Source organism: Myotis lucifugus, unplaced genomic scaffold (assembly GCF_000147115.1).
Source record: "Myotis lucifugus unplaced genomic scaffold, Myoluc2.0 scaffold_608, whole genome shotgun sequence".
In the NCBI taxonomy this organism is placed as follows: Eukaryota; Metazoa; Chordata; class Mammalia; order Chiroptera; family Vespertilionidae; genus Myotis; species Myotis lucifugus.
This window is the reverse complement of record NW_005871656.1, coordinates 238,361-262,261: the sequence shown is the minus strand read 5'-3', so window position 1 is coordinate 262,261 and position 23,901 is coordinate 238,361. Positions and strand designations below refer to the sequence as shown.

At 46.0% G+C, this 23,901-nt stretch overlaps 1 protein-coding gene across 5 annotated transcripts in view; it reads right to left on the bottom strand.

The window, feature by feature from the left end:
• Positions 1 to 2,100: 2,100 nt before the first annotated feature.
• MCM3AP (minichromosome maintenance complex component 3 associated protein) overlaps positions 2,101 to 23,901 on the bottom strand; it is a 42,084-nt gene continuing 20,283 nt past the window's right edge. Inside the window, exons 14-30 of one of the 5 annotated variants that reach the window (XR_002826744.1) lie at positions 23,102 to 23,202; positions 21,219 to 21,350; positions 20,706 to 20,819; positions 19,378 to 19,530; positions 17,869 to 18,066; positions 16,010 to 16,078; positions 15,787 to 15,924; positions 13,934 to 14,084; positions 11,915 to 12,173; positions 11,612 to 11,709; positions 10,212 to 10,602; positions 8,614 to 8,871; positions 8,001 to 8,130; positions 6,143 to 6,349; positions 3,622 to 3,772; positions 2,778 to 2,894; positions 2,416 to 2,552 (exon numbers count right to left, since the gene is read on the bottom strand). Coding sequence is in view for 4 of the 5 variants with exons in the window: in XM_023745965.1 (XP_023601733.1) it covers positions 2,394 to 2,552; positions 3,622 to 3,772; positions 6,143 to 6,349; positions 8,001 to 8,130; positions 8,614 to 8,871; positions 10,212 to 10,602; positions 11,612 to 11,709; positions 11,915 to 12,173; positions 13,934 to 14,084; positions 15,787 to 15,924; positions 16,010 to 16,078; positions 17,869 to 18,066; positions 19,378 to 19,530; positions 20,706 to 20,819; positions 21,219 to 21,350; positions 23,102 to 23,202 (2,709 nt within the window). In the remaining variant the exon portion in view is untranslated. The other 4 variants (XM_023745965.1, XM_006104803.3, XM_023745966.1 and 1 more) reach the window with 4 other exon arrangements.

The window sequence follows — 23,901 nt, the reverse complement described above, 5'->3', positions numbered from 1 at the left end:
AAAGATAGTGTAAGGAGCCTCTGGGACAGCTTCAAACGTACCAACATCAGAATTATAGGGGTACCAGAAGATGAGAGAGAGCAAGATATTGAAAACCTATTTGAAGAAATAATGACAGAAAACTTCCCCCACCTGGTGAAAGAAATAGACTTACAAGTCCAGGAAGCGCAGAGAACCCCAAACAAAAGGAATCCAAAGAGGACCACACCAAGACACATCATAATTAAAATGCCAAGAGCAAAAGACAAAGAGAGAATCCTAAAAGCAGCAAGAGAAAGAAACTCAGTTACCTACAAGGGAATACCCATACGACTGTCAGCTGATTTCTCAACAGAAACTTTGCAGGCCAGAAGGGAGTGGCAAGAAATATTCAAAGTGATGAATACCAAGAACCTACAACCAAGATTACTTTATCCAGCAAAGCTATCATTCAGAATTGAATGTCAGATAAAGAGCTTCACAGATAAGGAAAAGCTAAAGGAGTTCATCACCACCAAACCAGTATTATATGAAATGCTGAAAGGTATCCTTTAAGAAGAGGAAGAAGAAGAAAAAGGTAAAGATACAAATTATGAACAACAAATATGCATCTATCAACAAATGAATCTAAGAATCAAGTGAATAAATAACCTGATGTACAGAATGAACTGGTGATTATAATAGAATCAGGGACATAGAAAGGGAATGGACTGACTATTCTTGGGGGGAAAAGGGGTGTGGGAGATGCTGGAAGAGACTGGACAAAAATCGTGCACCTATGGATGAACACAGTGGGTGGGGAGTGAGGGCGGAGGGTGGGGTGTGAGCTGGAAGGAGGGGAGTTATGGGGGGAAAAAAGAGGAACAAATGTAATAATCTGAACAATAAAGATTTAATTAAAAAAAAGAAAAAGAAAAAAAGAAAAAAGATTAAGAAATAGCATTATTACGTTTTTATTGATAAACATTAAGGTGATCACTAAAGAAATCCCCAAAACAGTTGAATAGTGTTTGATATGGTGAAGTGGGGACTGGCTGATGGATTTGGTGGCACTGAGATGAGGAAGTTCAGTTCTTTGCTTCTGCTGTGAAGAGAAGCAGCCTATATTTAGGAATGTTGGAGGTTTGAGAAGAATGAGAAGATATGAAATAGTCTTCTCGGTGTCTAGTGGATGTAGCATTATAGCAGGGAGATGCTGAGTACCAATTTAAGATTGGTGGCCATACCCAGCATCACCAAGTCTACTAATACCTCTTCTTGTATATGGCTCAAATTTATTCCTTCTCCGCACATCAACTGCTAGCAAACTCAGGATTATACCCTTCCTCTTTCACCTGGATGACTGCAGCACCCACATTTTAAGAATCTTACCTTGTGTTACTGACCTTCCACATATGCCTTATTTATTTACTTACTTTTAATTTTTAATCCTAACCTGAGGATTAGGGTTAAATCAATTTTATTGATTTTAGAGAGAAAGGGAGAGAAACCTCCAATGTGAGAGTGAAACATTGATCAACTGCCTCGCCCCTGACCGGGGATCAAACCGGCAATCTGGATACGCGCCCTGACCGGGAATGGAACCCACCACCTTTCAGTGCACGGGACAACACTCCAAACAATTGAGCCACACCAGCCAGGGTCCCATATGCCATTTTTAAAAGAAAATGTGACAAGTCACTTCTCTGCCTAATATCCTCCAATAGCGGATTCCCTTAGCATTCAGAAGAAGGCAGCCAGGGTTTCTGTGGTCTGGCCTATCCCCTCACTTGGCAACAATACCAAAATGGCACCTCCGGGTTTTCATCACAACCTCAGGTACTCTCCCCACCTACACCCCTGTACTCCTCCCCAGGAATTCTGCTCTTATCTACAGCCAATCTTCTTGTCTTCCCACTTCTAGTCCAGAAACATGCCCCAGGCACATCCTCAGAGAGCTATGTTCATATACTGTTGGCTCTTTCAGATGTGAGTTGGATGGGCCTCATTACTGATGTCTGGCATATCTGGGACTGCAACTTTGCTGAGACAATGAATGATGACTTGCTACTCAGAGAAATGTAAGCCACAAACTCCCTTAGAACATGTTGGTGGATGATAGTCTGAGATCATGAAAAGAGGTAAAATCAAAGACGTTATATAGGAGGAAACAGCCTACCATTTTGAAAACAGGGGAGTCCCCTTAGACATTCAATGTTTTGTTTGCATAATTAACTGTCACATTTCCAACAGTGCATCAATAGAGCAGGTGGGTGGTAAGGAGTGAGGGGTCCCGGACTGCGAGAGGGAGCAGGCCGGGCTGAGGAACCTCCCCACCCCCCAGTGCACGAATTTCGTGCATCGGGCCTCTAGTCAAGAATAAGATTATTTCAAGGAAATCCCTGGAAAGACCCTCCCACTCTCAAGTCCGCAGCTCAAATGTCCACCATGTCCAGCAGTGTGGAGATATGGAGCTCTGAGGCAATTTCTTCTTCCCTTGAACTTCGGATCAGCCTTTCCAGGTGCTTCAGCCGTTCAGTCAAAGATGTGCCAGTTGCCTCTGACAACTGCAGTTGTTCCCCTGTCCTTTCATTCTATATGAATAGAAAGAAACCAAACATAGCTTTGGGATATCCATAAACCAAGATACATTCTCTTTAAAGGCACTAGATTGGGCTCGTGTTAGAAATCCTGTCTGGGTCATGCTGCACTCAACAAACTCCCCTCTTGACACCTAGCATAGATCCTTCCAGCCTCTTCCAGCACATATACATACATCTGGTATCATCTGCACATGAAATGTTTCTCCGATGATTTACCATGAACTTTCAGCATCAATCATTTTTATAAAGTATCATTTCAGGAGCTACAAGTCACTTGAAACTCCCATCTTTGGATATTCAGTTTGTTTCCACTTTTATGCAGTATAATTAATGCTACAGTGAATAAAAATACATTAATTTGTTCATAGACAGTAATTTCTTTAGGGCAGAATTATTAGGTCAAAGGTTACAAATATTTTTAAGTTGTCTGCCAAACTGATAAATAGAAACAGTATGTCTTAATTTACTTTCCCTCCCCATTGAAGGACTTCCTAAAGCCAGCCCAAGAACATACCTTTTACCTGTCCAGCATTAACTAAATAACTATGATTAAAACTCTGGTTTTGCTTCTTCTACCACTGAAGCAAAGATAGTGAGGTAGAAAGATCTAATCTTTGGAGCAAGTCAAGTCTGGCTTTGAAAAGCAGCTCTGCCGCTGACCAGCTGAACAAACTTGGATGAGGTCCTTGACTTTTGTGAACTTAACCTGCTCAGGGAAAGGTAATCCCAGAAAGAAAGGTGTGGGTGATGCCACAGCTGGCACAGTATGTGCTCCATAAACAGAAGACACTATCATCACCTGCTATTCTCCTCAAGCCCTTATTGAATGTCAGCACACAGTGGTGGGTTTTGTTCAACTCTTCAGCATGTTTCAATTCCATTCTTCGTTCATTTCACAAGGAGAAACTCAAAATTAGTTGGGCCTCTATAACTGACAGATTAAGTTTAAGAAAACATCTAATTTAAGCTAATAACTTATTGGTGATTATAACATCACACGATGAATCAAGCATTAGTTTGTCTAATTCTAATATAAATGCCAAATGTACTCTCTTCTCACCTGTGGGCTAGTAGTTGTGGATGTTTTAATCACAGGTTGGATAGTCTGAGGCAGAGACACCAGAGTCTGAGGAAGGTAGAGGGGAAGGGAAGTTGAATCTGTAAACGTTCCTGAGTCTTCAGACAACAACTGCTGAAGTTGATCTTCAAATCTGAAACATTTGAACATTAGGAAGCAAAAAATTAACTATCATTCACTTCTTCTCTGTGTGGATACTTTAAATTGTTTAAAGCACTGCTTTTTACTAAGTATAGAACTAAGTTATGACATCAATTGAGAAAATTATTTTTAAAATTATTATTGGCCCTAGCCAGTTTTTTCAGTGGTTAGAGCATCGGCCCGAGGACTGAGGGTTGCAGTTCGAGTCCAGTCAAGGGCACTTAGCTCAGTTGCAGCCTTGATCCCCGGCCCCAGTTGGGGCACATGCGGGAGGCAACCAATCGATGAGACTCTCACATCGATGTTTCTCTCTCTATCTCTCCTTCTCCCTTCCACTCTGCCTAAAAATCAATGGAAAAAATATCCTCAGGTAAGAATTAACAACAACAAAAAATTTTAGTATCGCCCTGGTCGGTTTGGCTCAGTAGAGCGTCGGTCCAAAGATGGAAGGGTCGTGGGTTAGATTCCCGGTCAGAGGCACAGATCTTGATCGCAGGCTTGATCGCAGGCTCCATCCCAGTCCAGGTCGAGGCTCGTATGGAGACAGCCAATCACTGTGTGTCTCTCACATTGATGTCTCTCTCTCTCTCTCTCTCTCCCTCTCTCTCTCTCTCTCTCTCTCTCTCCCCCCTTCTTCCCTCCCTTCCACTCTCTCTAAAGATAAATGGAAAAATATCCTCAAGTGAGGATTTAAAAAAAGTCTTCTCTTTAATTTATACATCCAACTTATACTTAATGAGAAAGGTGGCATTTAGCCAAACACAATTGTTTTTAAATGTTACTCAACATTATTCATAATTCTCTTTTACTGTATTTTCTCTGGTTTATTTTGGATTTTTGTGTCTATAATTAATTCTTATCTCTTGATGGAATAACTAAAGGTATAGATTGCTACTTACAATTTTAAATTAACTCATAATACTATCCTATTGCCACCGAACATTCTAGAGCTGTCCACTCCATACAATTGTCTTTTCAAGAAAAATAATCTGATCCAATTGTTTAAATGATACAGACTTGGGAAAATCTACTTTTAGAAATCATGATACATTCAGTTACTCTTACAGCATATATTTATCAAGCCCCTACCAAACACTAGGCACCATTCTAGTTACCAGGGATACAGCACTGAAACAAAGCAGATAAAGCCCAGGTCTACGCAGCTTATACTCTAGTGAGGGGAAACAGAAGGGACACATACCTGGGGAAATGTGGTCTGAAGGTGAGAGAGACAAAGTGAAGACATGGAGACAGGGAGGGCTGGGGGACAGGCAAGGAGGGCCTCACTGAGTAGACATTTGAGCGGAGGCTGGAAGTGAGTGCAAGGTGAGCCATAAGGGTAGCAGGGGTTGGCTGTGGAGTCCTGAGCAAACGGAACAGGGAACGAAAAGGCCTGGCTATGCAGTCCCTGGCGTGCTGGAGGAAGGAGCAGAGGTCAGAAAGGAAACGGTAGGCAGAGCACAAAAAGCCTTGCCCACCTCATAAGGATTTCGCCTGTGGTTCAGGCTCAGAGAGGAAGCCACTAGAAGGTTGTGTGCAAAGGAATAATATGACCTCTGCCTCACACTTGAAAGGCTCACACTGGGTGCGCCAAGACTAGAGTGTGGTCCACTGCAAACATGGTCTGGTTCTGAATGTTTTGAATAGAGCCAATAGGATTTGTGGATGGACTAGATGTGGAGGGATGATTTCAAGGCATTTGGCCTGGGCAGTTGGAAGGATGGAACTGCCTTCAACTGAGAAGACAATTGTAGGAAGGGAAATTAGGAATTGGATTTGGGATGTTAGCTTTGAAATGGCTATCAAGGAAGTGGTAGGATATTCAAATCTGTAGTTCAGAGAAAAACTCAGGGTTTGAGATATATATTTGGAGTTGTAAGAATATTTTTATTTAAAAATCCATGAAACTGGATGAAATCACTGGGGTGTATGTACAGATAACACAGATGCAAGGTGCAGAGAATGAGTGAGGGGATAGTGGAAGGAGAGGAAGAACCAACAGGAGTGACCTAGGGAATGTGACCAAGTGGGCAGGAGAGGGACTAAGGGCATTCTGGGAGCCAGGAGGGAGGGAGCAAAGGTGTGGAATGGTGCTGGGACATGGGTTCATGGTCAGTTCAGCTGTGTGGGGGCAGTGATCCTAACCAGAGTAGACATGAGGGGCAGAAAGGGGCTACAGGAAAGACTGGAAAGGAGAACTGAAGAAGTGAGACTCACTGTTTTTGAGTTCACCATAAGGGAGCAGAAACACGAGGGTGGTGACTAGAGAGGGAAATGGGCCACGATAGGGAAAAATGCCAGAAGACTGACTTTCAAGCATGGAGTGGCTGAAGGACACAATGAGTAGAGGGAGGGGCTTCACCTCTTGCTCTCCTCTTTTTCCAGTAGAAGACTGCTGGACAGACACTGGGCCAGGAGCTCCTGGGCAGAGGCTCCGCGCATCAGGTCCTCCGTGCTGGGAACCGGCCCCTCTCGGCCACACTCTGCACTCCTCTTCCCTTTTCGGTGCACGTGAAGGAACGGAGTGGGAAACTTGTTTGCAGAAGGATGAAAAGTCTTTGTTTCCAAGCTGTAAGTACATGTTTGAAACACATGATCAGGAAAGAGGGAGAAAGGGTTTCTCAGGAAATAGGTAGATGTGGGTGCAGAGAGAGCCTGAGACCCACCCCTTCCTGCTTCCAGCTTCCCTCACGGTCAGGGCTTCCCTCGGGTCAAGTGCAGGGCTAGGAGGGAGGGCAGCCTCTGCCTACGGGACTTGCGGTATCCTGGGCAGCTGGCCTTGGAGCATCTCTACTGAGTGTTGCTTCCCATCCCTGGATTATCAACAGGTCTCTCTACTCCCCCTATTAGCAAGGTTCTTATTTTTATATTCAGCTAGTAAGTCCATCTGGAGCTAATGTTTACAATCAGTGGGAGATAGCGAAGCTAACTTTTTTTCTAAACAGATGCCAATGTCTGCCTCCCCACCCCCTAATTTGGCATGGTACTTTTCTCACATATGGTTCTGTGTCTGGACTTCCTATTCCGATCCATTCGCCTACTGTAACTTCACTATTATGTTTTAACATCAGAAAGAGCAGGACTTCCTTGTTATCCTTATTCAAAATGTTCTCAGCAATTATTACACATTTTTTTCATTGTGATGAATTTTAGACTTAACTTGTCAAGATCAAGGGGAAAAATCTTTTGGGTTTTTTTCAATTAGAAATGCCCTGCCCTAGCCAGTTGCTCAGTGGTTAGAGTGTCGGCCCGGTTGCAGCCTTGATCCCCGGCCCCTACTGGGGCGCTTGCAGGAGGCAACCAATTGTTGTCTCTCTCTCACATCAATGTTCTGTCTCCCCGCTCCCTTCCACTCTGTCTAAAAATCAATGGGAAAAACATCCTCTGGTGCGGATTAACAAAAAAGAGAAATGCCCTGACTACAGTTTGAGAACTGAGAATTTTATAGAACTGCGTCCTCCCAACAGCAAGGCAGCTCGCCCCTTATTTATTCAGGTTTTCTTTGCACCTTCAGGGGCCTCAGAGTTTCCCTGACGTTTACGGCCTCTCCAGATCAGTCTGCTTTCATGTTACAGGCGTGTGGCTGCTGTGCATGGGACTTTTGTACCTGGTAGATCAATCTATCTAATCACCTTCCTGAACCATGCATGACTCTCTCTAAGGGAGTAACTTGGTTATCTTGAACTAACAACTTTACTATCTGGAAATGACAGTTTCTCCTTCCTTTTGATATTTATGCCACTTGTATCCCTGCACTGGGCAGGATTTCCAGGACAAAAGTAAACAGCAGTGACATCAGGGCAGCTCAGGCTGGTTTGACCTCAGTGTTTCTAATGTTTTACCAAGAAGAATGGTTTTGGGGGCAGAAATTTTTTTTTAACCCAAGTTTGATAAGAAATTTTTATTAGGAATGGGTATACATTTTTTAGGCAGGAAAGCATATAAAAGCATTTCCTACTAAATGAGCACTTATTTTTCTGTTATGGCACCATATTACACAAGTAGATTGCTCTTTGTTGATACTGCTTATCCTGGATAAAGCCTACCTGTGAATTTTTATGTACTGCAAGACTGCATGTGCTGACATTTTATTTACCCACAATGGGCTGGATTCTGTGAACAGGGTATGAATGTCTATCTGTGTACCTTGGAAGAGAACTACATGGTTTGTTCTGTTGAGTGGAGGGATGACAGAAACACACAATGAACACAGATCTCACCACCCCTGATGCAGCTGAAGGTCCTTCTGCGTCTGCATTCTGGCTTGTTCCCACGACATAGGAACATCATATGTCTTCAAATGGTTTTTAAAAAAATATACACATATTTGACCATCTTCACTCAGTGCCTCTGAGAAAATATGAAAAACAATTTTAAAAGAATATAAAAAAAGCAATAGGTGACCACTTGACATTTGCTTATATTCACTGATTTCAGAAGCCCCTCTGAGTAAAGTCACATAATTACGTGACTCCCATTTGAGCCAAATATGCTCCAAGTGTCCGTGGGTCATTCAATGTCCAGTCCGGCTCACGCCCAGAGTGTGGAATGGCAAATAAAACCACTCAGAGCTACAAAGTGTCTTAAACTTAGAGCCAGCCTAGGGGGCCCATATCAGGGAGTTGAGTCCTGGCTCTCCTGGAACCATCTTAGCTCTTCCCAATGTTTACAAGTCACCTGGAAGTCACTGGCTTAAAGGAGGGAGTCCCAAGGAAAGGAAGAGTGGTGACCCACAGGAAAAGACACAAATATCAAGTAAGCTTCTTTCCTTGCTGAAATTGGCTCTGTCAAGTCTCATGAGGAGCCAGCCCCATAGTGCCATACGCTAACTACCTGATGTGACAGGAAGCCTAGGGGGCGTCCAGTCCCTCAGCTTGTGGTTGATACACAAGGCAATGACGTCGTCCCACGGGATCTCAGCAACTGAGGGCCCCGCCTCCCAGCCAGGGGAGGGGTTCTGGCTCTTCCACCTGACATAAGTTCTTCGGAGCAGGCTCTCCACCTGGGACTGGAGGACGGGCTGCGTCTGGCAAGAGCTGGGGATCTGGGAGGCATACTGGATAACCATGGAGCACACAGGAAGCCAGGGAGCTGGAGAGAAAGCACCTTGTGAGTCACTAGTGGAAAAGTACAGGTGGAAATCTACATGAAATGTTCTTCACTCTGTATTAACTCAGGAGAAGGCAACCGTGTAGCTGAGAATTCTGTTCTTGAATCTGAATATAATAAATCATAGCTGTTCAGGAAAAAGCATCTCCCTCCCCATGTCCTGACAAGGGACCCAGACTCCCTAGACCAGTGATGGCGAACCTATGACACACGTGTCAGAGGTGACATGCGAACTCATTTTTTTGGTTGATTTTTCTTTGTTAAATGGCATTTAAATATATAAAATAAATATCAAAAATATAAGTCTTTGTTTTACTATGGTTGCAAATATCAAAAAATTTCTATATGTGACACAGCACCAGAGTTAAGTTAGGGTTTTTCAAAATGCTGACATGCCGAGCTCAGAAGGTTCGCCATCACTGCCCTAGACAAAACTCACAACTAAGGGTCCCCCCAAGGGATTCTAACTGTACAGTACAGGCCCAGGAATCTGTACTTTAACAAGGACGCAGGTGAGGCTGGTACATGAGGTCCTGACTTCTCTGGGGAACACTGACCTAGCTCACAGCACAGAGGGTTTGCGCTGTGTGCTTTGCTTCCTTTTGGGTTCCTTCAGAAATGAGCATCTGTTAGGCCTACTGAAGACCACACCCTGAAATGTAAAAGGGCACCTGAGCCCTATATTCCATGCAGCCCAAGTGGCTCTGCCAGGGCCCCAGGCTGTACCACATGAGCAGTGAACCGCCTCCTTCCCTCCTAACAGCTTCAACAAGGGAAGGGCAGTCTCCATGCCCAGCCCAGGGGACCTGGAGATTGCATCAGAACAGCCCAAAGGCTTCAACTGCACAGCCAGCGCCACAGAACAGAGGCTTCTGACAAGGGAACACTGGCTGCAAGTCAGCACTGAGTGCTGTGGCCCCAGCAGTGTGGGGATAGGACTGCACGGTCCCCACACTCTTCATCCTCATACCCCGTGGTGCAGGCAGGACAGGACCTGCCGTCCACTCAGAAACTCCAGGCCTTGGGGTCAGTGCTCCTCCCACACCGCACACCACCTTCCTCCCAGGGGTCAGCAGGTACCCACAGATGCTCTGTTGGCAGTGAAGGGCCAACTGTCACTTCACAAACACCCTGCTCACTCTGACTCCTACACCCAAAGGTAGGTGCAGAATGGGGACAGAGGACACAGAATGGAGGCTATGAGAACCTCACACCAGTGCCCAACACCTGCCAGACTGCCACTACAGTAAGAAAGAAAATGGGTGCTCTCGGTCGCCCCCTATACTCATCCCCAGGCATCACCCCTCAGCAGGAGCACATACCCCCCGGGGGTGGAAGGTCCATCTGCGGGAGCTGAAAGCCCAGCACGGCCTGTTTCAGCCAGGCCAGGTGCTCCGGGGAATTCCAGTGAAGGTGAGGAAGCAGCCGGCTGCCCCCTGCCTCAGCAAACTCGGTGATGGGCCAGGACAGGTCGCAGAGCTGCTCAGAGGACACCACGGAGGCGAGGAAGTGCAGAACACTGTTGAATAGCTCGATGATGGCACCAGGTTCCTGCGAGGCCAGGCCGCCCAGCCGCCTCTCTCTTCTGTCATGGAAAAACCGGCCGCTAAACTCACGGCCAACCCCATCTTCCACATACTGAATGAGGGTCTGGCAGCAAAGGTCAAGGGCACGGGGGCAGTGGGAGACCAGCCACTGCACGGCCAGGGAAACCTGAGAAGCAAAGACAATTGGAAGAGCAGATCATGCTGTTTTTCAGAAGGAGCTTTCTGAAGGGGCCCCACCCACAGCTGCCTCAGCAGGTGCCCCCGGAGCACCAGCTTCTCAACCACGCTGCAGAGCAGAAGCTTTTGCTGCAGTGGAGTTTGGGCTCCTAGGGCCCTGGAGACATACAGCGAGGAGCCTAGGACAGGGGTTCCAAGTCCCACCCCACCCCGAGGTGAGGCTGCAGGATCACCCACTGGAAGGGCTCGGGCTTGAAGAAAACCAGCCCTGCACATCCTCTTCACCATGCGGATAGGGACCATGTCTTCCAGTTCTTAGAAGGACTAACAGCTTCATTATATGCCTGGATGCTTTCACATCCTGTCGCTATCTTTCTTCCTATAGTTACTTTTATTTAATTCCCAGCATTTCTTTCCCTAATATAAATGTCAGAATAGGCTTCTTCTTTTCTTTTTTTAAGGAAACTTCTGATAACATTATTTCTTCATATATTCCAAGAACCACCCTACAAAAACAATTTATGTATCTGACCTTCAAACGTGAGACATGAATGGTCATATTTTAAATCCATACCTATAAAACCCCTAAAAAAATGACATGAACAGCCTAGCCAGTGTGGGTCAGTGGTTGAGCATTAACCCATGAATCAAGAGGTCACTGGATCAATTCCCAATTAGAGCACATTGCCTAGGTTTCGGGATCGATCCACAGTAGAGGATGTGCAGGAGGCAGCCAATCGATGTTTCTCTCTTTTCCACTCCCTTTCTCTATCTCTCTAAAATCGGTAAGAATATTTTGTTTTTAAATTTCATTTTTTGCAGATAGCAGGACTATGGGCAAATTTTATCTTTTATTTCTATTTCTGCTTATATTTTTAGGTTACTTTTTAAAAATAAAATTTAAAAATGCAAGCACCAATATACACCAAATTCAAGATAGAACAAGAAGAGAAAAACTGAACTATCTGGTTGGACCTTTAAAAATAATGAAAACTTACCTTATTTGTGCCTTGTAAATCATTAATGGACTCAGGAATTTCAATAATGATATAATCCGAAATCAGCTTAGCTGAAACCAAATCCTGTAGCATCAGACCTTGAAAAGAAACAGGTCACCTGTCTTCTGCTAAGTCTGTGTATGAGCAGATACCTCACTGCACTGACCCTGCCCAGACCTGTTCCCAGTCACCACAGTGGCTGCTATCCCAACTCCCGCCATTGAATTGCCAGCACCTCCTCACACCCGGGGCTCAACCCATCTATGGAACATGCTGGCTCATCAAGGAGACAGCCTCACTAACCATCATCCACTTCCTTCTCCACAGCGACCCCTCCCAGGCTGGGTGCGAGCACCACCAGCGGCAATGCAGGCTGGAAGGGCTTGGCCTGCAGGAGTTGCTTGAGCTGCAGCAGTGCCGACAGCCAGTATACGTCCTCCTCTGCAATGTCCTCGCTCTTCGTTTTGGGGGCAAGCAGCAGCATGAGGCCACTGGCTCCCAGGAGCTCCTTCTGTGTCTCCACGGCATCCAGGGCACCGTCACTGAGAGCACCGTAGGCTACCTGGAACAGCAGCATCAGGGGGGAAATCAGTAGTGAACATCAGCCCCCGAGCAAGTGCGGCCAAACTGCATTGCCCTTTGGGCCAGCCTCCCTCCCTGAGGCCATAAATTATTGCCAGAAACAGCTGGAACAATGGGTAATTCAGCCTCCAGCTATAATTGTTTTTGAGCATGTTACTTTCATATTAACAGTTACCCTTAAACAGTTCTAAAAACAGGTAAGACCATAATGACAGAAAAGGAGGAAGGCAAGCCAGCAGCAAACAAGGGATTTCAACCCATTTCTAGAAAACAGTGTGGAGATGGGAACAATCACTTGGTTGGGAAAGCAGAGGAAGCCACACCTGTGGGCTACAGACATGGTGTGGAAAGACCCAGGCCACCTGAACTTGAAAAGCCCCGAACACCCACAGGATCTGCCCAACAGGTCATTAAGGGAACTCCTGATAACACCCACCAGGTGGCCTTTAAGCGCAACCTGTACCCTCAGCAGGGGTCTGCCCCGAGAGGGTCCAGTCGCAGGGCACCTCTAGGCAAGTGGAGGATACTTGGCCACTCCCCGCCTGACACTGAAATATGGAATAAAAAATATCTGGAATATAAAGTCAAGGAAATTTCCCAGAACACAATATAAAAAAGCCAGACAGAAAACAGGATGGTGCTCTGGCTGGTGGCTCAATGGTTAGAGCTATCAACACCCAAGTGCTCAGCACTGAAGCCCACACTTCCTGCCCTGCACTGCTGTTTTCCCAAGTAAATAAGACACACATCTGGTTTTATTTCTGAAATCTAAAATTCATTTATGCAGATTTGAACCTAATGCAGAAACAAGTTCTCATTAAATAACAATCTCTCAAGAAACCAATTAATGTGAATATTTTGCAAACACCTATAAAGAGCAAAAATTAGAACTTGTAATGGAAAACTGAGGACAACTTGAATGTAAAACAAAAACAACTAATCTGAAATGTCCAATGTTGAACCTAGACAGTAGCTGGGTTCAAGTTTAGTGAAAACGAAATAGGATTAAAAACCATGGGGGCGGGGGGGACATATGTAATACTTTCAATAATAAAGATTATTTTTTTATTTTTTTTATATATTTTATTGATTTTTTACAGAAAGGAAGGGAGAGGGGTAGAGAGTTAGAAACATTGATGAGAGAGAAACATCGATCAGCTGCCTCCTGCACACCCCCGACTGGGGATGTGCCCACAACCAAGGTACATGCCCTTGACTGGAATCGAACTGGGACCCTTCAGTCCGCAGGTAGACGCTCTATCCACTGAGCCAAACCAGTCAGGGCAACAATAAAGATTTTTTAAAACACCTTAGTTTTTTGCTAAGACCTGGTGTATCAGGAAGCTATTTTAACAGTGATGTCAGTAGTGAAGTGTAACCATCACTGTTTTTTGTGGAATGCTCTGTTTCTTATCTCTTGGGTTAATTACCAGAGGCAAATAAATATAGAGTTCAGGGCTTCTGAATGATGTGCAGAAGAGCATAGGTGCATCTATGCATTTGTCAGGATGGTTTTGAGTTTCACCAAGTTCTCAAAGTGGTCTATGACCAGAGACAGTTAAGGCTCACTGTGCTCCAGGCGCTAGCCTGGTATCGCACACCAATAGGGGTCCATGGGATGTTTATGAGCCCCCCACATTCTTTCAAAACCATTTCAGGCATTTATGATTCCAGTAATGTCCAGGCATAGAGAAAATAAGACAATCACAGAAGTAAATACACGAAGTGGTTGTCACTCACCTTTATACACACGCTGACAGAAACTGCCTGATTCCCTTTGGTGCCGAGTGTGTTAAACAGCGTGAGTGTCTGAATTCCACCAGCATCACTGCATGTGTCATCCGAGCCATCACCTCCCATGAACTTGACTTTCAACCAATCTGCCAGAATTCTGTGAATAAAAGAAAACAACACTTGAAGAAGAATCCAATTCTAAATCTGAACTATAAATATTTTGGAAAGAGGAATATCACACAGATGTAGGTCCACGGACAAAAATTCTACTGCACAAATAGATCTGCACAAATCTCTACTGGGATCTGCACAAATCTCTACTGGGATCTTTCTTTTGGGTGAGAGAAGAGAGCACTCAGGAACTGGTTCATTCTAATGAGACTTAAGATTCCAGAGCACTAAGAAAAGATTCTGAGCAATAGAAAAGATCCTTAGAATTTAAAATATACATGTTTTATAGAATCTAATTTCTCAGACCTGAGACCTTAAGAATTCTTGGGACATATATCTCCTAATGAATTAGCAAATCAGAAGACAGCTATTTTAAGAAATGAATCATTTAAATGCTTTTAAAATACCACAACTCTCCTCCTTGCTCAGCTGTCTTATGTGATAAGCTTTATGACTTTCTTTTTCTTTAGCCTACATATGTTCCTGCTTAAACAGTAATGTGTTCAGAGAACGTAATACCCTCAGACATTGCTGACAGGAATGTAAAATGGTACAGCCACTATGGACACAGCTCAGCAAATCTTCAAACACTTAAACATAGTTACCGCACAACATAGCAATTCCACTCCTAGGCATATAACCAAGAGAATTGCTAACATATATCTACACAAACACTTACACACAAATGTTCATAGTAGCATGAACGGCCAAAAAAAGTGGAAACAACCCAAATATGCCCATCTACTCATGAACAAATAAAATGTGATAAATTCATTCCATGGAATATTATTCAGCCACACACACACACACACACACACACAAAGGACTGATATATTCTCTACAACATGAACGTAGAAAACATTTGTGCTGAGTGAAAGATACCAGTCATAAATCCCACATGCTGTATGACTCCATTTATTGAGGATGTCCAGAACAGGCAAATGCATAAAGCCTGAAAGCAGATTGTGGCTGCCAGGTGTGGAAGGTAGGAAGAAATGGAGAGTGACTGGTAATAGATACGGGGATTCTTTTTAAGTGAAAAAATGTTCTGGAATTAAATCCTGATGATGGTTATACAACTCTGAATATACTAAAAACCAGTGAAATGGACACTTTACATGGGCGAAATTTACACGTGAATTACATCTCAATAAAGCTGTTAAAAAAGAAAAGTAACATGTTTTATACTTGCTTTAAAAGTATGGAAGCGATTTGATTATAGGAAATAATGCCATGTCAACCTTTTGGATTTCTTTTTTAAAATGCCAAAGTTTTTTTCTAAGAAAAAAATGGAACTATTAGTATAGCAGACAAATTGTAAACTGTCTTCCACAAGATTCTAAAATGAAGCAGGCTCTAGTCAATACACCTTAGTGTAGCTTTAAATAACAACTCTGAAATGCGTTTGGACAGACTATTACCAAGTTTACAGAATAAAAGTTTAAATAATGTAAAGTGTCAATTTCAAATCACAAACAAAACAGACTGCAAGTCTAAGCACCAAACCGTAAACCGACACATCAGTGTTCCCATCATGCATGAGAGGAACACGCCACGCTGACCCCAGCCACCCCAGCCACCCTCGAGTTGCTCCACTGCTTGACACTCTCGGGAGAAGTGCTCCACCTCCCCAGGCTGCTTTCTCAGCATCAACCGCCCCCCGCCCCCCGAGGGAACCCCTCCCTGACCTGCCAGGACTCCATGGGGACTGCTCTTCTCCGTAGTTGGGCAACACCAGCACCAGCTTCCAAAACGCATGCTCCCTGCTACCAGGGAGGTGCTCAGTCACGAGGGATGGCAGGTCCAGGGGCGCCCACGCTGCATCACTGGAAGGAACAGACAGAGCAAGGTGGGTGAGCTGGTGCTCAAGCCCCGGGCAGGAGCAGCTCGCACGGCGGGAGCAGGACCGACCTCAGTAGCTGCTGGTGGAAGTGCTGGACCTTCAACTGGTGCGTTGTCTTGTTCCTGAGCCACCTTAGCCTACAAAGAAAGGGAGAACAACGATGTGCCTGCGTGAGGCCAGCTCAGTGCCCATGGGAGGAACCTGGTAAGTACTTACACGGATGGTTTCAGTAAAAAGTAACTGGTGGAAATACTTAGGAGACCAAGAAAATTTTTTCTGAGAAATGGATCAGTCAAAAGACCTGTTCATTCCACAGATATCAATTATCTACCATGTGTCAATCATGGGAGACGCGGTAAACAGAGCAAATTCCTGCCCTTTAGGACACCCGCTGTCATGGGGAAAGACACGCCTCTGCAAGCAGATGGCACGGTAGGTGCATGGGTATGCTGTGGTCTGTTCACACAAGGCAGTCAAAGAAGTGATATGCGATGAGCTGTCACTTCTAAAGGAAATAAGGGGAAACAGCATGACAATTTCAGGGGAGAGGAAGGAGGGATGGGCATGCCAAGGCAGGAGTGTGTGCAGAGGATACAGAGACAGCAGTTGGGGTTTGGAAGGGGAGGCAAGGACTGCCATGCAAGGACTCAGGGAGCAGCACAAAGATGTCAACTAGAGGCACAAGGTGACCAGACTCAACTGTGACGGTGGGAACACCAGGGTGTAGAGGTCAAGGGCAGAAGCTGGCAGACAGGCAGGCTGGCAGCAGAGGTAGTGAGGGCAGTGCTCTAGAATGATGGGCCCGAGCCCAGGTGCCTGATCTAAGCCTGGGGAAGACAGGCTGGCATTCCATGGAAGGCCCCCAGAGGGGCAGGCTGCGTGAAAAGTAGGTTCTGACATCGGGTTGGGAATGGGATACAGAAGTCTAGAACACAGGATACAGGAGTCTCGGCCGGAGATGCACGAGGGGAGCTGTCAGTGTGAAGGACAGAAAAAGATTACCAAGGAGGAAGCAGCAGGGAAGAACAGAGGGCAGGGGGCTGTGCTGAGAGTGTGTTTGGGGGTGACAGACAAAGCAGCCATGACTTCAGGAGGCCAAGCCAGTGCCCAGGCTGCCATGGGTCAGAGAGGAGTGCTCTGACCGCAGAGTGCATCTGAGACAGGTCAGCGCTATTGCCCACCCCACTTACAGAGGCAGAAACAGGATCTCAGAAATCTCAGCAGCCACAGTTTGTTGGAGTCAAATGAAACCCTGGAGACAGTTTTCAGAGAGAATGTCCCGTGACAGCCCAGGGAAAGATGAGGAGCACCATGAGACCCAGACAGTGTGCTGTTACAGCCCCTCCATGCTGCCTTCTCCCGGGCTCCCCACTGAGCCTGAAGAGAGGCCGAGCCCTGCACGGCTAGCAGTGGATAGCCCAAGCGAAGACCTGGGCAGGGCCCTCAGGAGCTGCACATGCTCAGAGTGACTGGGAGGAATGGCAGGGAGGGCCATGCCAAAGGGGCACAGGAGGGAGCCCCGTGAGGAGAGAATGGAGGGTGGGAGGTGGAGTCACTAAAATGCTGTTGCAGAAGACAGAGGGAGCTGGTGTGAGTGAGGCAGCAGCAGAAATGACAAAGAAGCAGAAGAATCCAGAAGCATAGGAAACAGGAAGTGGGAGTGGCAGTGAGTGCACATGGACCTCTGATTCCACAAATGAGAAAAACAGGTGGTTCCAACTAAAATTCAATTACCAGGACCCCAAATGTTTTCAGAGAAAAAGGCATATAAATCAAAGCAGACAGAGCAACCACATGTCCAGAATGGAGGGAAAGACACCTGCCAAAGTGCAGTCCCACGTCCACTCTCTGACGCATCTATCTTGCCCCCCAACACAGAGGTGGGACGGGGGCACTTAGGAGGCGCTGTGGCAAGCTGCGCGCTGACCTGGTGCAGGAGATGCCCACTTTCCCGGCGTGGCCAAGGTCCAGGAGGCCCTTGGCCAAGTTCTCCTCAGCAATGGGACACTCTGCACTGGGCACCAGTGCCATCAGCCGGTCATTCACATCCACACAGCAGGGCGCTGCAGGGAAGGCCCGCATCTGGCGCCTCAGCTTCTTCCGGGCTGCGACTGCTTCCCTCCACCTGAGGACACACCAACATGTCATCACTGGGTGTGTTAAAGGCTCACCACAGGGACAAATGCAAACATAAGCTCCGGCATCATTAACACGGGAACACGGTTTTTGGCAATATGTTCAGTCTTTTTCAGCAACAGTCCTGAAATTAAGAAATTAGTTTGAAAACTCAAGGGGAAAAAAAGTTTAAAAACAACAACTCAGGCACAGGAGAGGCCTGAAGCAAATGAATGGCGGTAAGCAAAAAGAGTTACTGAACTTAATAGCTAATGCGGACTGCTCTCTGGAGGGCCAGTTTGGCAATATGGATACAAGGTACATAGACCCTCTGACCCAGCAACCACCACTGATGGAACTTCACCTCCAGACGTGTGCAGTGTGTGTGCAAGACGGTTACTACAGTACTTTGTCGAGGCTAAAGAGAGAAATCCACATGGAAGTCCATCCACAGGGCCAGGGGGGCCATTTACAGTGCCACTGGCAACAACTGGGAAAGCTGACATGCTGCTGTGGTCAGGCCTCCACCTCCTAGCATATGGAGGGAACAATGACTGGACACAGAGCTGGCAACACGCTCCCAGATGTGCTAAGAACTACAAAAAGGACAGAGGTGTCTGTGGGTACACAAGCAGCTGGAGGAAGATGGTCTCTCATGGAATGGAGACTCACTGCTCACTGCTCCCTTTCATGTGGCTGCAACTGCCAAGGAACACTAGTACTTATTTTAAATTTTACATGAACTGAATCACCACACAAATTACGTAACACATATATGCCCAGTTTAGAGATGAATGATGGTCACCCACATCCTTCCATCCAGTTGAGAAGCAGTGCCCATGATGCCCATGGACCCTGCTTAGTCACATGCCCTCTTGTTCCCAAAGTAGCCACTATGCTGAGTGTGTGTTCGTTATGTTCCTTCTTTTCTTTAGGCTTTCACTACTATATATAAGCCCGAAACAACCTATCTGAATATACACCGCTCGTATGTTGTACACATTTCTGTAGAATTGTCTTTTTTCATTATAAATTATGTTTTGCACACAGCTATAATTTGCTTGGTTTGTTCATGGCCATCTCCCTGTGTATAGTGCAAAGGGTAAACGAGAAAAAGCAACCTTTAAATATTTGTCAAAATACAGAACAATCCTCCCCAAACGAATTCCTTACTTATCCCTTTATACCTTTTAGGAAAGAACATGCAACGTGTGTGGGTGTGAGTGCACATGTGTGCATGTAATTGTCCGTTTCTGAAAGTATAATCTTGGTAAAAAGACTCCTGTGTGCATGGATTTATCTGTAAGAACACATAACTCACCTCTGAAGATACTTGCAGTAGCACTGAAGTTCCTGGAGGGTCTCCTTTGCAGTCTGGAAAATTTCCTCGCCAAGAAACAAGCCCACCAGGTGGGCACAGACTTCCTCACAGCAGCGGGCCATGCGGACCTTCTGGTCTGTCTCCACTGCACTCCTAGGAAACAGGCCATCAGCATGAGAGCCACTGCACCAGGCCCACACACACGGAGGGCTTGCCTTAAAAGTACAAGAGTCCACATCTTTTATATTGAAATGTAATTATGCCCTTGCTGCAAGAGGAACTTTCAGATTTTCATTTTACTTAAGGTAAGGCCACCTGGAAAGGAATATCATACAACAAACATAAGAGAAAAAAGAAACTAAATTATAGGATACTAGATTACAGGTCCAGCGGGGCCCTTGGAAATAAAGCTTTATCTTAAAACAATGGCTAGAAATGTTAGTTTTTAAATGACCATTAAGACATCCCTTCATCAGCAATATTTGCTGTTTGCAATTAGAGGTGTCTCAAGTACATAACTGGCAGCCTGTGGTCAAACAACGGTGGCCCTCATATAAACCAGTATCTGTAAGAGAGATTTTTTACAACAAAATTCTATCAACCAAAGGGTGAGCTGCAGGCCAAGCCTCCTGGAGCCAAGGAGCACAGCACGTTCCCTGCACATCGATGAGTCCTGGGTTCCTTATCTCCTAACACCCCTTCCTGGGATTAAGAACAGACAGATAGCCATCAATGTAAGGCCTCTTATAGTAAATATGGAAATAGATTCCCAATTAACAGAGAGGGAAACATTAATTAAGACACTTGTCTCTAGGTCTGCTCCCCATCTGCACTGGGAGCTGTGATCAGGACTAAAGAGTCCGTTGCCTTCGGGGCTATCTCAGAGAGCTTAAGGACCAGGACAGATTTCCCTGCACAACTGAACCTCTGTCTTCCCTGAAGCCTGGCATGGAAACCAAGGAAGTTCTTAAGTGAGATAGCTCCAAGAAATAGTTTAGCATGTGGAATAAGAGAAGGATCTTTTACTAGAGGAAAACGAATGATAAGTAACCTGGTAAGGAGACTACCAGCAAACTCTTTTGCTGAGCCATCCCCATGCCCAGGTCAGGGTCCGCAATGAGGATAACAGTGAAAGGGAGGCCCTCTCTGGAGGCCACACACATACAGGGACAGGGTTCTAGTGTTTGGCTATCAAAAGATATGTATGCTCCCTGCGAAAGTGCAACCCAGCTAGCCAGAGCTAACCAGCCTGCCCACAGTGCCTAAGGATCCTCCTCCCTCCTGCCAGACCACGCCTCTCACACTGCAGGACCCAGCACTTCACTTACTTCAACTCCTGGGAGCAGGTTTCCCTCACACATTCCATCACCACCAGCTCTGTCAGCTCTGCAGCCAGGCCCTGACTCATCTGAGTTAACACCAGTTCTCTTTCTTGTTTCAATCTAAGGGTTTAAAACAAGAAAAAAGAGCAAGGGTAATGTTTAAGAATAAAAATAAGCAGCATCACACTCCAAGACCTCACAGGTGGAGGTGTGAGTTGTGCTGCCTGAGTCCGTAGGCCTAACCCTCTGATCCCACCGGACAAACCACACAGCTCAGCTGCCCCGACTCCAGCCCCACTGGCCACCACCCTCCCCCGCTGGCAAAGGGCTGCTGCTGCTCACAAGGTGGGTGTAGCCTCAGGACCCATCCACTCCGTGGGCCGAAGTGTATGGGGGCCCTGGGTGAGCCTCGGGTCTGATGCAATGCACAATGGCAGGAGCATGCCAGGCCCGGTTAGGTTCTCTCCCATGTCCACACACTCTGACCCCAGGTGCACTGCAAGGACAAGACACACTCACCTCTCCTCTTCAGCCTGCCGCCTCTCCTCCTCTTTTCGCTCCCTTTCCTTAGTCATTTCTTCAGCTGCAATGTGCCTCAAAATGCCTGTGGTAGCAGCTGTTAACAACTCCTCCACAGCAGCACTGGAAACACTAGACAGAGCAAAGTGGATAGAATTCTAAATAAATAAATGCCAAGCTGACCACATAACTAAACTTTTAACATTGGCAGGGGGAAAAAAGACGTATTTAGCTTTCAGCATAAAAATAAACCCATGGTTAGAAACACAAAATCTATCAAAACTGACATCAAACCCACAGCCTAGGTATGTGTCCAAACCGGGAATCGTCAAACCCACAACCTTCCAGTGTACGGGACTATGCTCTAACCAATGAGCCACTGGCCAGGAGCAGACAGATTGTGATTAAATTTATTAAGACTAGATGTTGAAGTATTAGACAGAAGCAGATACATAAAGTTTGTAGTTTTAAATGTCTAAGGCAATTTTACCATGGTGTAAAATGCAAATGGTACAAAATATTCAAATTTTTAATAAACTGAAACGTAACCCAAGAATTTTTTAGTTTCTTATTGTTTGTTTTGTTGTTGTTATTCCTCACTCGAGGATATTTTTTCCATTGATTTTGAGAGAGAGTACGGAGGAGAGGAGGAGAGAGGGCGAGAGAAGAGAGAAACTGATGTGAGACACATCGATTGGTTGCCTCCCCCATGCACCCTGACCAGGGTCAGGGATCAAATCTGCAACCTAGACACGTGCCCTTGACTGGTAATCGAACTTGATACCCTTCAGCGCGTGGGCCGATGCTCCAACCACTGAGTACACTGGCCAGGGCTAAAGTGAGTACAGTGGGGCCTTGACTTACGAGTGTCCCGACTAACGAGTTTTTTGAGATACAAGCCGTCTCTCAGCCGATTTTTTGCTTTTAGTTGCGAGCTAAAATTCGGGTTACAAGCCAGCTTCAGATACCCCACCGCTAGTTGGCGCAGCGAACATCACAGTGAACACCACAACATCAGCCCAGCATCACATGTCTCACTCGTTCACAATTGATTTGACATCCGAGTAATTTGAGTTACGAGCTCCGTCACGGAACAAATTAAACTCATAAGTCAAGGCCCCACTGTTTTTCATTGGGGGAGGGGGGGAAGTGGTTAACTTTGAATATTTATTTATTTATTGAATTTACTGGAGATATTGATTAATAAGATTATGTTGATTTTAGGGATACAATTCTGTAATAATCATCGTATACTGTATTGTGTGTTCACCACCCCAAGTCAAGTCTCCTTCTAGTATTTTTCATATTTAATAGAGAATGAACTAATTTTTACTTCATTAGAATTTTAAGTCGTATTTAAAGTTTAAAGAAAAATAGGGCTTAATTTACAACTTTAATAAACCTCTTGCTGCTCAAAAAGCAGACACGAATGGAAACGACATGCCAATGACAAACAGAAGGTCAGAAATATGAATTACACCCACCTAGAGAACAGGACCAACACTCGAGCCTATACAAATGGGAAGCTGCAAACCTAACCGGTCTGGCTCAGTGGATAGAGCGTCGGCCTGCGGACTGAAGGGTCCCAGGTTCGATTCCGGTCAAGGGCATGTACCTTGGTTGCGGGCACATCCCCAGTAGGGGGTGTGCAGGAGGCAGCTGATCAATGTTTCTCTCTCATTGATGTTTCTGACTCTCTATAGCTCCCTTCCTCTCTGTAAAAAATCAATAACATATCAAACAAACAACAACAAAAAACAAATGGGAAGCTGCAATCTCTTGCTGAAGACTGAGAACAGCTTTACGAGAGGAGTGTTTGGAGGGACAGAGTGTGGTCCCAGTGAGTGCAGACTGCTTCAGAGCAGAAGGGGCACCCCACTTACCCCAGAGCTGTGGCTGCGAAGGCCGCCCCAGCGGCACCAACCTCCTCACAGTCCCTCTGAAGAACCTCCTGGATGAGCTCGTCCACGACCAGCGCCAGGTCCTAACAAGAGGTCAGACAGCGGGTCAGGCGTGCCAGCAGGACAGTGCCTCAATCCAGACCCAGCTTATAATCGAACAATCTCACTCCACAGCAAAAGGCACTGAAGACCTTCACAGAACCACTGAGTTCTCATGGAACTCAGCCAGGGCAGGAACCCCATCAAGGCCTTGTCAATGAGCATTGTTTGACGGTGTTTTAACGACCCTCACAGGGGGTATGATGCTGTTTCTGGGAAGAGTTCCTGCTAATGAACAGAGGAGCCCTGCGCGAGGATGGCCGTTCAGAAGGCCCCCAGTGCCACTCCGCACCTCAAACAGGCTCAGGGTCTGTGGCCATTCTTCACATTCCTCCTTGATCCCGACTGGAGTGGTGTCAAGTGCCTGTCTAAGCAACAGGTGGCGAGACCAAGTCCCACAACCTGTGGGGGACCGGCTCTGCTCGACCCTAGTCACATGCCTGTCGGTGGGCATGCGGCGCTCCCCGTGGTCCCCATGGCCCTAGTTAACATGCCCACTGGTTTTCGAAGGAGCACACTGAGCACCATTCAGAGCAGACACGTGGGGGCGCAGGATGGCACTGGGACAGGGCAACCACGGACACCACATGCCTGCAGAGCTCTGGGCACAGGAAGCACTCGACACCAGGCAGCGCTTATTTTATCAACAGCATTACGTCCGTAAACACCCTTCAGCACATTCG